The sequence below is a fragment of the Drosophila grimshawi genome, unplaced genomic scaffold (genome assembly GCF_018153295.1).
Source record: "Drosophila grimshawi isolate 15287-2541.00 unplaced genomic scaffold, ASM1815329v1 contig_733, whole genome shotgun sequence".
NCBI classification, from domain to species: domain Eukaryota; kingdom Metazoa; phylum Arthropoda; class Insecta; order Diptera; family Drosophilidae; genus Drosophila; species Drosophila grimshawi.
In genome coordinates, this window is record NW_025063566.1 from 1 (window position 1) to 14,108 (window position 14,108).

The 14,108-nt window shown below is 39.1% G+C and overlaps 3 protein-coding genes across 3 annotated transcripts; 2 read left to right on the top strand and 1 right to left on the bottom strand.

The window, feature by feature from the left end:
* Window positions 1-856: 856 nt before the first annotated feature.
* LOC6563259 (peroxidase) lies at window positions 857-3,430 on the bottom strand. Its single transcript, XM_001990750.2, has 5 exons — window positions 2,115-3,430; window positions 1,700-2,039; window positions 1,445-1,643; window positions 1,276-1,381; window positions 857-1,215 (listed from the first exon to the last, which is right to left on the bottom strand). The coding sequence occupies exons 1-5, from the start codon at window positions 3,413-3,415 to the stop codon at window positions 1,134-1,136; spliced, it is 2,028 nt and encodes a 675-aa protein (XP_001990786.1). The 5' UTR covers window positions 3,416-3,430; the 3' UTR covers window positions 857-1,133.
* Window positions 3,431-5,859: 2,429 nt separating this feature from the next.
* On the top strand, window positions 5,860-7,117 carry LOC6563260. The gene is made up of 2 exons (XM_001990751.2): window positions 5,860-6,269; window positions 6,335-7,117. The coding sequence occupies exons 1-2, from the start codon at window positions 5,877-5,879 to the stop codon at window positions 6,899-6,901; spliced, it is 960 nt and encodes a 319-aa protein (XP_001990787.1). The 5' UTR covers window positions 5,860-5,876; the 3' UTR covers window positions 6,902-7,117.
* A 1,348-nt stretch (window positions 7,118-8,465) lies between these two features.
* Window positions 8,466-13,835, top strand: LOC6563715 (DNA N6-methyl adenine demethylase). Its single transcript, XM_001990752.3, has 5 exons — window positions 8,466-8,581; window positions 8,730-9,495; window positions 11,078-12,648; window positions 12,718-12,963; window positions 13,037-13,835. The coding sequence occupies exons 1-5, from the start codon at window positions 8,537-8,539 to the stop codon at window positions 13,313-13,315; spliced, it is 2,907 nt and encodes a 968-aa protein (XP_001990788.1). The 5' UTR covers window positions 8,466-8,536; the 3' UTR covers window positions 13,316-13,835.
* Window positions 13,836-14,108: the final 273 nt, after the last annotated feature.

A 14,108-nucleotide genomic window follows, 5' to 3' on the forward strand; every position in this document is an offset into this window, starting at 1 on the left:
TTTTTATCAATCAATTTAAAAAATTTACTTTCTAAATAGTTAGCGTCCAAAACTTTGGGATTTACTAAAATGAAGATAGATTTTTTATGCGTGTAGAGCCTTGGTCAAAAAGTTGACAGATAACAAAAGATAATATCCCGGCCCAGCTGCAAGAAAGGCGCGTTAAGGATTCCTGCTCCAATTGCGCGGACGTAAACTCCCTTTTTATAAAAAAAAAAGTCAAGGATACAATAACCTAAATTTTCAAAGTTCTAGAAACTGCAAAAGTTGCAACGTTTAAACTTTAAAGCAAATAGTTTAGAGTAACTTTTATGCCACTTCTGAAAAGAAAAACATTTCAATAAATACAAGAGACGAAATAAATTTGCATATCAATCAAGAAGCAGCTATACATCCAAGAATATTTAAAAAATATTTTGTAAAATGATGCTCCGATAATTCGACATCATTTTCAGAGTTCTCTAAAGTTTCAACTGTTTTTTTTTTTTTTTTTTTTTTGCAGGTCATTGTAGAGTCCGCAAAGAAATCAAATGGACAGAAAAACATGAAATGCTATAATGCATTTGCAATAATTTAATTAAAGTATTACCATATGTCAAAATCAGGGATCGTAATCTTTTATAAATTATAATATATTATAATCTTTTATAAATTATATTATTAAAAGCACATTTCAATGAATATTTCATTTTAATATCATTTAATACCATACTACTGAGGGAACAATAGTATATTGGTTGAACGCAACTTTTTTCGATACCCTAAGAACTTGAGACTTGATAACTTGATCGATAATATCGATCAATGGAATCGATGGAATCACATCTCTTCAAGGTAACAGAGCTAACGTTCTCCCTTGTACCAAAACTTATTTATTATTATTATTGTTTTTTTATTATTAAGATCAAACTGATCAGTTAGGGATGCATCTAACTTCATAACTATTTTCAAAATTAAGAAACTGTCAACTTTAGACATTAATTAAAATTTATATACATGCAAGAATCTGTAATCTTTGGGTTGGCAAAATAAATCTCTTTGATCTTGTTCATTATTTACTTTAAGTATTGAGTTTTTCTCTGCGTTTTTCTTCACAAAATTTGGGTTGTTTTGTGCTTGTGATTTCCTGGAAATTAGTTAGCCAGCTGGGGACTTAAGTCTTGCCATTTGGTAAGGTCTAGTTGAGGAATGTCATTGCAGTTCACCAAAACATTACTGTGTAAAAAAGAAACAATTAAATGAAGTCTGCATTTCTCTCAGTGTATATCGACTTACCGAGTATTGGGGAAAATTAACACATTTGGCTGGATGTAATGCAAACCTTGCACGTTGCTGCAGAGCAGCGAGGCCAAACTAATCTTGCGTATCTCCGCCAGTTGACCTGCATTAGAAGTTGGCCATATTAGGATAAACAATTATAATTAAGGATTGGGGATATACTCACTGCGTGACAGACCACTTAGATGATTCTCCCGCTCGAAAAAGAAGCGATCGCCTCGACGCGAGTTGAGGAACTGTTTGCCAACAACGCACAAAAACGTGGGTCCAAACAAAGAGTCAGGCACATGGACCTCGAGAGTGCCGCCGACGGTCAGCTCGACATCATCCGGATTGACATATAGCTTCCGCAACAGGTGTATTTTCTATAAAAGCCACCCTATTAACTCATCATTATCATTAAATATAGAACATTTTCTACCTCATTTGGTATTTCATTAGTGAATTCCGACCAGTCGGCGGCACGGCTCAAGCCGCAGAATTCACGGACATCATTGTATGAGGGCATTCCGAAATCGCGGGCACGCTGAATATCCAGAGACTTGAGGTCGGAGCCATACTCCTGGAATTCTTTCCTATTGAAGAAGTGCTTAATCTCTGGATCTATATTGCCGTCAGCGCGCTTCTGCAGTTGGGTGGCCATGCCTCGCACAAGATCAGCCAGATTAAAGTTGGAAGACAGCAGACGAATCGTTTCACTGCGCTCAAAATAGTCGCTCAGACGAAGCGTCTGATTTGAGTACCGATTTGGCGACACCATGCTGCAAATGAACAGTTGCAAATTGTTTAATCGGTGCCAAAAGTAAGTAAGCCACTTCAAAAGGTAAGGTACTTACGAAAACCAGCCGGGAATCTGAGTGTGCGAATAGCGGAAGGCAGCAGCTGAAAACTCCGCATACGGATTGGGATTGACGCTCTCATCGTAGTCATTCACATACTCGCTGGAACCTTCCGTATATGGGTGGGTAATGCCATTGAGATGGGTATATGTGGCGCCCAGAACTGCGACCAGATACTCATAGTAGGTGATCTTCTGGTACTGAGCAATGTTAATCTTGCGTGCCTCCTGATACAAACGCTCATCGTTGTAATGGGGATTAAGATGGGACAGCTGCTCTGCCAGACGATTGTGCTCACGCAGCAAAACCGTTTGAATTACGGCGATAGTTGGCGTGAAACGATTCCGTTTGTCCGGCATTGAATAGCACTCGTTGTTGGTGCCACATTCACCGAAATGATTCTGTACCACGGGCAACCATTGTTGCCCATTGGCGTGATTGGTACGTAGTTGGCCTCCCTTGAAGAGACGCACTTGCTGACTCTGCTTGACTGAATTGCCGTAGAGGGACGAGAGATCCAGATAGGCTGTCACCACAGATAGCTTCTCGCTGTGGGACAGGCCACTCTTGGGGCAAACCGCCTCCGCATCGGATATGCTGCGAGCAAAGCTCAAACATGTGTTGCCCGTATTATAGGCGATGGGTCCACCAGCTGCCAATGTGATTGGCTGGCACAGCGGATGCTGTGACTCGGCACAACAATCCTTGGGTGCTCCCTTTGTGGTCAGCAGGCTCAGGTCGTGAGCGACAAACTGACCCCACTGCATGGAGGCAACGGTGCGAAACTGATCCATGACGGTCTTCTCGCCGTACAGCGACAGCGAGATGAGTCGTGCGTTGGGCACAGTTTGGCGCCGATCATAGCTTGGATGCAGCAGACGATTGTACCTGGAGTTGGCGATGCCAAAGTCTGGGTACAGCAAATTGTTGCAGGCACCATCAATGCTCCTGTAGTGCAAATTCTGCGTATTATTTAGACAGTTTGAGGGCGGTATTCCGCACTTGATTGGCTCCACGGGCTGCTTATCAATTGGCCCGATATTTAGCCAGCTGCTGGGTCCTGCATTTCTAGTATACTTGGGCAATAGGTCTTTCAGCATATCGTCCACGTTGCCATCATTGCCAGCCGGGCTACTTCTTTTCGATCGTCCGGCATGTTCGCTTCGTGTTTTACTAGAAACCAAATCAAAAGTGTCCAACTGGTGAAATGGGCAACCACTGAACTGATTCTCCCCGCTTGAAGCGCTGACCACCACCAAAAACAGTAGAAATCCAACAATCGAAGTAAGTAATCTCATCTTTGCCACACCACAGCGAATTGTACTTAATTTTCACCGGTGGCCCGGCATATATACGTGGGATCATCGACTGATGTTTTGAATATTTGCACGATCATCAAACCCTAGTCGCGATTTCATAGAATGCCATCTTCCGCATAGTTATGCACGCACGTGCCAAAGATTCAAGAATACGCTCTATTTTTGTGAATTAATGATTCATATTCTTGAAAAATCGAAAGCCAGTATCTGTGTTCTCAATAATTCCATTTCGTGTCGTTTCTGCTTCGTTATTTGTTATTTGTTATCTTTTCCGCATATCATTTTTCACTTATTTAGACGTTACATTTTTAATTACCTAAGAACTTTTTGCACGTTTTTGTTAAAAAATAATTCACAAAATATAAGCCTTTGATTAATTTTAACAAAGTAGTAGAAATTATTAATTTTTATACTTTGATACCGAAGGTGTATGAACGCAACTTTATATTATAGTGCTACTTCCACTAGGGAGCTAGGAAATCGATAAAATCGATATTCGCAAATAGATAAAGCCACATATTTCCCACAATTTTAAGGCTAAAGTCGCCAAAATTTGGTTGGTAGGTTGTTGGCGATATCCTTCAAAGATCGGAATATGCCACGCCCATGCGTGGCAAATTTGAAAGCTAGAGTCACCAAATTTTAAAGATATATTGCTAGTAACACAGAAAAATCCGGAAAAAACATTTTGGCCCACGCCCACTCCCGCCCCTAAAAATGATAAAAACCTATATCTTCCGCAATTTAAGAGTTACAGTTATCAAACTTGAAATTTATATTACTAAGATCGTTCTCCAAAAAAAAAATTCGGCCACGCCCACTCCCGTAATTTAAGTGCTTCAGTTACCAAACTTCGAAGAAAAGTTACTACCTTATATCTATCGCAATTTAAAACGCAAATCTTGGCAACACCCACCCTGTTTCATTCAGCTTTCATTACGTATTTTATCAAAGTATTTCGCAGTCGGTTACACCCCAATGCAACGTTCTCTCTTGTTTTTTTTATTTTATCTTTATGCGTAAATGATGTATTTTGTATTACCAATCAGTTGTCTCTAGAAATATACATTCTTTTTACATCACTTCACGATCCGAATATATATGTACATAAAAATTATTTCTTATATATATATATTGTCCAAGTCTAAACTTTTATTCTAGTGCATTTATAAAGCATCACTTATTTTTATACCAAATCTGGTAAAAATTAATTACACTTTTTCCAAATGTAAAAGGACAGAAAACTTCAAAACTTTTATTCTTAAACACGTTTTGTCTTTAAAACAAAATATTAAGAAATTGGTACGGAACAGCTGTCTTTACCGTCCCTGAACTTTCCGAGCGTAAAGTAAGCTATTTTTTATTCATGCGCCAAAACTCTTTCTAGTGGCGAAATGGTCTCAACTGCTAAGCTTTGCGGTCAGTTGTCAGCCAGTGCTGTAATTGTTGCTGTAATCTGTTATCACATATTCTATGGGAAGCACGTCCGATTCTATGTCAGTGGCATGTAAGCTCAGATGTAAGCCATACACACTGGGAGAAGCAGTTAGTTAGCTATCGACAAGAAAAAAAGGCCAAAATGGAAGTGGAAACATTTTAAAAACAAACACAAATCAAAATGGCAATAAATTACCCATTAATAATTTTAAAAAATAATTCTAAAATTATATTTAATTATATTGCATGCTTTTTCCTTTTTGATTTTTTTTTTTTGTTGCCATATGATTAGTTTGGTTTATTTTTTAATTTATATTACTTATGCCTTATTGGCATTTCTACTTTCCCGGCTTTTTGAATGTTAATGCAGAACAACATTAAATTGACAAAATGAAACAAATTAAATAAAATTCTTGATAAAAAATTAATAATAAACTTCGGCTAAAAGGACAAAAAGGACAGATCTGACTGATAAAAGGACAAAACGTCAACACATATACGGAGTTGCCACCTTGATGAACTACCGGATTTTGGACTATTTGTCCAAAATAATTTGCAATTTGAGACGAATACTCAGATCGAAAAACACGCCTAGCGAACGAAAAAAAAGTTAAATGTTTGACTGTGAAATTTGTACATTCGCTAGTGAGACAGTAAAACTAAAATCCTCACAAACATTCTGGTGTTCCAAATTAAACATTTCGGTACATTTGGTTGGTCATGTTGTTGTCGACCTACTCAAACTTTATTTCGATCGGCTATGTACTATGTATGCTATATTAAACATTTGTAATTAATAATTAACAAATAAGTTGTATGGGTCCAATTATCAATGAACCAGTTCCACACCATTATTTAATGATATGGTATGTAATAATGCCCAGTGTTTGGTGTTAGCTAAGTGGCAACTCTGAAACTTCGGTGCTTGCCAACACTGCGACCATTATTATTAAAAAATATTAGTTTTTCACAATATTGAATTGCATTAACAACAATAACCATAATGAAGCGGAGAACAAGTGAAATTTGGTGCTTCTTTCGAGCGGTCGACGACACTTTTGCGTTGTGCAACATTTGCAAGGCGAAGCTATCTTATAAAACGACAACGACAAACTTAAGCAAACACATGAATCGAATGCATCCAAATGCAAATGTTTCGGCTTCGACGCAGAATCGCAAATTTAAAATGTTGTCACAGACGAATGATCGACATCGAGGCAAACCTCGGAATCCGGAACAGGAATTGATATTGCTGAATTTTATAAAGAAGCACCCGGCCCTGTTGCAAAATCCCTCGTGGGAAACACGCAACGCATTCGAATTGCTCTGGGAACAACTCGCAGCCGAACTAAATCGCAGTGGGCCACCACAAAAAGATCTGGCAACCTGGAAAAAGGTCAACTCTGCTAAAAAAAAATTGACACCCTTTTCTTTTTAAACGTTCATTTTCTCAATATGCAGGCGCTGAAAGACTGGAAGAGATTCATCATCAAGAAGGTGGAGAAAAATGAAATGCACAATATTCCCTTGGCAACGGGTCTGAGTTCGGCGGAGGAAACAATTGCCAGTTTATATCGTCTCAGCGATGATACCAATCAAATAATAATGAATGCATCCGATGACGATTTGCAGGACACCTCGAACGCCACATTCGATATGGAAGATGTGGAGGATGTTGTGCCCGAGGAGGAGGAGGATCACAGCGCGCTGCAAGATGCATCCGGCTATGGCTATGAGCCTGAGGATTCCAAGGCTGAACTCGATATTGATCCACTCTTCTTGCAGCGATCGAAGTTCGAGGGAAGAACTCTCCAAACCGATCTAGAGACGATGAGTAAATCCATCAATTTGGCCACAGATGTGGCGAGTAGCACTCAAAAGGCACTCAGTGATTTCTGTGCGCTCTATAAACAAAAGCTAATCGAGGACAAAAGACACCATTCTGTCATCGAACAATTAATGTCAGAGAAACTAGAATTAAAGAAGAAACTGCTGGAAATTGAGCAGAGGAAGTTGTCCTTAAAATAGTTATTAATATGATGATAATGATGATGATAGTCGGTAATTAGACAAAACTAATCTAACTTGTAATATACGTAAATATCATGTAATTTAATATGAAGTGTCGCAAAATCATTTTTTAGAATCTGTCAATTTAGTAAAACAATTTGTGAGATTTCATGCGGAAATTCAAAGTTTGTCGCTAGCAACTTTTTTACAAATACAGTACAGATTTTTAATGCAGCCAGTTTTTAGTCAATTTGTATTATTTATATATTATTTCATATTTATTACCTTGTATTGGAGATGTCATCTCCGACTCTTAAATTTTCATATGTATCTCTATATATTTATCAGTATATATACAAACTAATCCCTCAGTTTTGTTGCTAGAACCGAATCACTATATCATATAGCTGTCATAGGAACAATCGGCTGAAAAATGAATTCTTATTAGAAAAATTCTTTATTAAATAAGAAATCCGAACCCAACTCCTAAAATGTAGACAAAATATCAATATCAGTCTGCTTTTGTAGATTTTTTAATGGATATCGAAAATTTAACTCCGGATTACAAGGGTATTTAATCTTTGGCATGTTTTTGTTGTTTTATTTTCCTCTAATACCCATCCGACCCATTAAAACCGCAGCACTTGATTGACGCAAATTATCCCGCAGAAAATGTTATTCGCTTCCATCGCGGATGATGTTGATGTTCCTCAATCAGCAGAAGAGCTTCAGGGAATACTTTTGAGACCTCGACAAAAATATCATCCTGTGTTAAAAAAATATGGAATCAAATTTGATGACAATCTACAAAAAGACAATACCTGAAGCCATTTATTTATTTAATGTCAAGACCTCAATATTATTCAATTTTTTTGTAATAATGTTTTTCTGGGGTTGGAACCTTGACAAGCTGAATGATAAACGAATCTCTGAATAATTTGTTCTCAAAGGCAAGATTTAGTTCATTTAAAATATTTGCCAAGTCGGACACCTTATTAGACAAGTCATCGTCTACTTTGTGTTTTTGTAGCGACGACTTGCTTCCAAAATCACTATTCTTTATAAAAATAATATAAATTAGATCCGATTGCAGCAGAATGCGTTGCTTTTAAATTGTAACGGACAGCCTTTGTCTATTGTGACGGAAATACGCTTTATCTTAAAGCAATCACTATGTATATATTTTAAGCTAACAAATATTTTATTTAATTTTAAGCCACTAATTTTAAATTAAACAATCATTTAAAGCAAATAAACAAATATTATTTTTAAGTAAGCTCGATAACTCACAAGGAACTGAGCTGCCTATTATGAACTGGTTCCGAGAGGGTAAAATAATTTTTTTACTGTTTTATTTTGCGAATTTCTTAATTACTAAGCAGAATAACTTCTGTGCGTAACTATAAATCAATTTCTGTTGTTAAATTATATATACAGTGGGGAATATTGAGACTATTTCGTAGGTTTTTAGCTGAGGGAGTGGTACCCAAAATATATTGAGTGCGATAGTCCGATAACTTGTGCATCACTAATTCATGTGGATGTGGCCTGTGGATATAATGTGGAATCCATTCGGCTTCTTCTTCTCAGCTTAACCATTCATGGTGACTGACAAGTCATGATAATTTTTTATAAAACAAATAGTTTTTCGCAATGGACGATTCGTTTTTCGGCTTTGATACAACCACATGCGTACCGGTAAGATATAACATCAAGTGCAGGAATAATACTGTGCCCAATATGAATAGGTTAGCGATAAACTCGTGTTTCGTCTGCAAAATGAAAACTTCAATTATGCTTCTTTTTTTTGGTTGCACTGATTATAATAAGAGTATTAATCCAATAGGATGACGATGGGCGCATTGCAGAGCCCCCGGAAGAGGAGTACGACGCGCTCAATGATGAAACCTTCGGCTCGGCGATAAACGGCGACTGGGAAGAAGCCCACGAGACTCTCGTCCGACTCGGCGGCAATGGCGAAAAGATTCGTCGTGGAGGAGGTGGAGGAGGAGGCGGAGGTGGAGCTGGTGGGGCCAACAATCATCTGAGTGGTGGCAATGGCGCCTTCCACAATCAGCAGATGCAGCAACTGCTGCGTGACGACTCCGACCTAGAGCTGAATCTGTCTGCGATGCGATTGGATGACGTCGACCTGAGTTCATTTGGCGAGAGCGATGGGAATCAGTTGCAGCGCATCAGCCTGGACTCAAATGTTTGGGCATCGCAGCCGTTGGCCAACATGCCCTTGGCGAGCAATCCACAGCTTTTTCGCGAGCACTTTCGCAGCGCGTTCAAGGCGCAGCCGCTGGCAGCAGTTGCAAGCTCAGCCACACAAATGAAGCCACTGCAGGAGACCAATGCCAATTTTGGTTTGCCGCCCATGCCGCCGCCAGTTACGGCCAAAATCTCAACTCTCGAAGATGTCGAGCGGAATTTAATCATACAGCAGGCAATACCCAAGCAGCAGCAGCAAATGCCCCAACAGCAGCTGCCACAGCTGCATCAACAGGACTTTAATCTGGCCAACAGGCAGCATTTGGTGGTAACGCCTACAATACAACAGCAGCAACAACAACAGCAGCAGCAACTGCAGAAGCCACATCAACACAAGGGTAACATTCATCTTCTCATAAATATATATACATTTATATAAATATAAATATGAATAATATATTACTATATATATATATTTATCTATAAATGTATATATTTACATACTTATATATTTAATTTAAGTTAATCTCTTTCTCAATAACATTGTATTTATTTTTTATTAATTTTTATACTCTGAACTCCTTTAAAAATTGCTAAAGGAGTATTATAAAGTAAAGTAGCGCAGAAGTCTGCGCCTTAATAATGATTTCGGAAGCTGCAAAGAAGAGGATGAAGAGAAATCTGTTCAGCAATTATTTTGCTTCTGCCCGGCACTGCACTCATAAGAACAATTGTAGTAAATCGCCATTAGTTATTAGTCACCCTATAAGTCAGAAAGTGCCTTTCTAGAAACTAGGGTTTGCACTTCTAAAATTCAGCGTGGACTTTTCTAAAAGTTAGAACCAAAAAATGTCTACTTTCAGCGTGTTTTTTTTTTACGTGTGTAAATTGCAGAATTCTTATATTAGCTATTTTGTGACTTTCATATAATTATTAAACATTGGTATTTATTGATTTCACATACACACAAGCACCAATATAAAAGCAGGGCTAATACATTTCATAACTTGCATCTGAATTTTCCCTAAAAATTAAGATTTGCATTTCTACTTTATAGAAATACGTTTCTTAATAATAGATAACAATTCTAAAAAATAAAAAGAACACCATATTTTTAGAATTGTCGATATAGGGCAAGCCATTCTATTTTTTAGAAATATCTTTTATTTTATATTTAGAAATTATTTCTAAAAACAATAAAATCTTTATAGTTTTATGGCGATATTTTTTCCGAGTATGGCCACGAAGAAAACCGCTTTCTAAATGGTCTATAGCAAAAGTAGAACGAAATATTCAAACTCCGCTACTCATCTGGACTCATTGTGGATTCAGTCTCCCATTAGTGTCAATGAATTACAAATAATCCAAATCACAACAGGCCAGTTGTGGCCCACGTGCGTCAATCCTAGTGTCGAAAGTCGTGTCTTATCAAAGCTACGCAGTTATATATTACAAGCAGAGCCGCAACTCGGACTACATAAAGTTTCTATATATATTCTTGATCAGTAATAACAACCGTGTTGATCTGGCCATCTCCGTCTATCTGTCCCTCTTGTTAAAATAAGACTTCGCTCCCAAGCTGAAGATTTCAAGTTTACAAACAGAAGTTTTAATATTTTTGCGATAATTCGCTCAGCTGCCCATAATTTTGATCAAATCATGGCACTATTTTAAAGCTACAGCATTCTTAATTTAAATTTCATCAAGATTCGATGAAGAAATTTATGAGGCTTATTTGATTAAATGAATTGTTGACTTGATACTCAACCTAAATTTAAAAATGTATTATTATTGCTAAATACAGCAAAATTACAGTTATCAGTTACTAACTAAACAATCTAGGGGATTATAGCATGGCTACTGCAGCCTCGACCTATCAATATAAAAGTTAAATTTAGAAATTGTTTGCATACATTAATTTTTATTCATATTTATTTTTCATATTATATTATTTTGTATGTGTGTGATTTTTAACTGCAGCACCCCCTGGATTCTTGGCACCTCCACAAACACCGCCAGCAAGGCAAAACCTAGGATTTCATGGGCCGCATTCCTTGGCTGGCGCTGGGCCAGGACCCGGACTAATGCCGACGCCCCCATCTCAACAGCAACAACAACAATTGAACAACGGGCTGAGTGGGAATCGAGCACCGCCCGGCTTCATCTATCCAAGTGGAATGGTCCCGAACCTGCCACAACATCCGCTGCTGCAGCAGCAACAGCACGCTGCGCTGCCGCCCAGCTATCCCCGAGCACTGCCAAATCCTCATTTGCCCACTGCACTCAACAACTTTGCCATGCATCCGAGCTTCAATGCGATGCGTGCCGTTGGCATCCCGCACCCCGCAACCTTTATGCAGCCAGTGCCGCCTGTGCCACGCCTCCCGCCGCACAACGTGCTCAATCAGCAGCCCAACTCGATGTACAACATGTTCAATATGCGCCTTGTGCAGGAAATCCAACAGAATCATCCGCTGTTGCAGAATGTGGCCGTTGCCCGTCAACAACAACAACAACAGCAGCAACAAAATCGTCCCGGCGATCGCCAGAAACAGCAACAACAACAATCCCAGCAACAGCAGCAGCAGCAGCAACTTAATCATCGTCATGGCGGCAACCTGCCCCAGGAGGAGTTCGACGAGTACGCCAATCTGATGAGCACCCGAGACAAGCACTGGCTGATTGGTATTCAGCTGTCACAGCTGAACACGGATACGCCGTACATCGATGACTATTACTACACGGTGCACAGGGAGCGGAAGAACGGACAGGTGCGTCACAGCCAGGCACACAAGGATAACCAGTTGAACCACCCGCTGACGCAGCCACGTGGCCATGCCCAGCTCATCCTGGTGCAGTTGGGCAACAAGAACGGGTCGCGCAACGGACAACAGCATCGCGAGCGACGCAATTCGGAGAACACGAGCAACAGCAACGCCAGCGGTGGAGGCGGCGGCGGCAACATAACAAACAGCGGTGGCAACAACAGCAATCTCCTTGCTGGCTACATTTTCTCACCCTTGAAATTCGAGAACTCGCTGGGCAAGCTGCAGTATGGCAGTGTCACAGCGCCCCGCAAGATCATCGATGCCGATATAATGGGCAGCGATATGAGTCCCGTGGAAAATTCTGCATCGTCTGCCTCCTCATCGGCTGCAGTGCATCATTCGGATAAGTCCAGCGAGGGGCCAAGTGAGGTGCTCCTGGTGCCGAGCAGCATGCGAAAATCGCGTCATATTCTGCTGCACATCGAGACACTTTATCGGTATCTGCTCAAGCTGGAGGACCTGGAAAGTCCCGAAGTGATGGCAACCATTGTTTTGAAAAAGAATAAAGAAAGCGAACGCATCGCCGCCGTAGAGCAGCTCGAGATGGCAAATAAAACGGCCGAGGAACGTGCTGCCGAGGCAAACAATCCCCAGACCATGAATCCAGCGCTTAAAAATAAGTTCAACTATGAGATCGAGTCGCGCGAGGCTCTCGTCAGCAAACTAAAATCGGGGCTCACTTTCGACAAGGTCGTCGCCATGATGAGCGTGCGCAAGGGCAAGGTACTTACAAATAAATACTTAATTTTTAATTTCATATTATTTATTACGTTATTTATTATCCCATTATAGATCCTCCTACGTCGTTGTATGCCATTTATTGCTGATCAGAGCATACGTTGGACTGTTTGGGCTGGCGTTTTCTGTTCGCTGCAGAATGTCGTTAAGAAAGATCGTGACGATGTCGAGGGTGTCCTCTTTGCCCTCTATCCGGAGTTCAGAAAGCACATTGGCGAAGCGAACTTTGAAACAACTATCAATATATCGGCTGCTTTCACACTGAATGACAAAAAGATGTCGGCCATTTTCTGTAGTCGAGTAAGCACTAATTCTATTCATCCAAGCAAGATTTGTTTTTATTGCTACGAACCGAATTGTTTTTTGTTTGCAGTTTGGAATTTTGTCGCTCGTCGGTTTGATTCTACGGGTGGAGGCGATTTACATGCTGAGCACGGATGCGACGCTCAGCGAGGATAACCGACAGAAATGGCGTGAGTTCCTCGCCCAGGTTGCTTCCTGCCTTAATCGCACCATCCAAAACCAGACCATCTCAGCGGCAATCGAGTCGGACGCAATTCAGCCAATGATGAATCATTTTGCGCGCTTTAAAGACTTGAAACTGGATGCGCTGCTGGCTTTAATAACGGAGGCCAAACATCAAATTAATTAAATTGGTGATTGGAAAGTCATTTATATATAACCCCTTTGTAAAATTTCTGTCATTAATGTTGGGTTATTTAGCAGTTAATATGTGTATGATCTACAATGTATCTACATATATATACGTTTGTGTTGTTGTATTTAATTTTCAATATATACATACATATTACACGCGCACAATTTGTAAAAGAATTCCATGCATCCACGCATATATATACATGTCTATCAAAAAGGAAGGCTCATATATTAACTAACGCTAAACAAAAAGAAATATAGAGTAAGACAATTAAACATGTAAACAAATGCGAGATATTTTCTTTTCATCAATTTTATAAATGTGCACTTTAAGAAAGGCAAAAACTACTTGGTATAGCATCAGATATGTTGCTCATTGTATATATGTCATTTTGTATTTAAAATAGTGAAAACTTCTTCACAAATATTTTTTTGAGCTATTTAAATTTGTGCTGCTCTTCACTTTTAACTTGTTTACTTCATTCATTTGGCACATTTGTGAGTCATTTAACATTTGTTGGGGTTGAAATCTTTTCAAAAACTTCTGAAAAAAAAAATTCATATGCATACAATTTTTATTTTACAACTTTACATATATTATGAAGGGGAATAATTTGCGTTATGAAACAAATAAATTTTTTCTTTACAATAATTCAGAGAGACATGCACGTTAGGCAACATCAAATACATATACAATATTCGAAGTTTGTAAATATCAGGCATATAAATCTACTTGAAAACTGAAAACCATTGGGATAAGAGGGTATATTGAAATGAAATTTAAGTAA

Coding starts and splice junctions, on each gene's coding strand:
- LOC6563259 (XM_001990750.2), bottom strand. CDS start 3,415: ATGAGATTACTTACTTCGATTGTTGGATTTCTACTGTTTTTGGTGGTG. Junction 1,644..1,699: donor CTAATGAAATACCAAATGAG/GTAGAAAATGTT, acceptor TGGCTTTTATAG/AAAATACACCTGTTGCGGAA. Junction 1,216..1,275: donor TTAATTTTCCCCAATACTCG/GTAAGTCGATAT, acceptor TTTTTTACACAG/TAATGTTTTGGTGAACTGCA.
- LOC6563260 (XM_001990751.2), top strand. CDS start 5,877: ATGAAGCGGAGAACAAGTGAAATTTGGTGCTTCTTTCGAGCGGTCGAC. Junction 6,270..6,334: donor ATCTGGCAACCTGGAAAAAG/GTCAACTCTGCT, acceptor CTCAATATGCAG/GCGCTGAAAGACTGGAAGAG.
- LOC6563715 (XM_001990752.3), top strand. CDS start 8,537: ATGGACGATTCGTTTTTCGGCTTTGATACAACCACATGCGTACCG. Junction 8,582..8,729: donor ATACAACCACATGCGTACCG/GTAAGATATAAC, acceptor TTAATCCAATAG/GATGACGATGGGCGCATTGC. Junction 12,964..13,036: donor CGGCCATTTTCTGTAGTCGA/GTAAGCACTAAT, acceptor TTTTGTTTGCAG/TTTGGAATTTTGTCGCTCGT.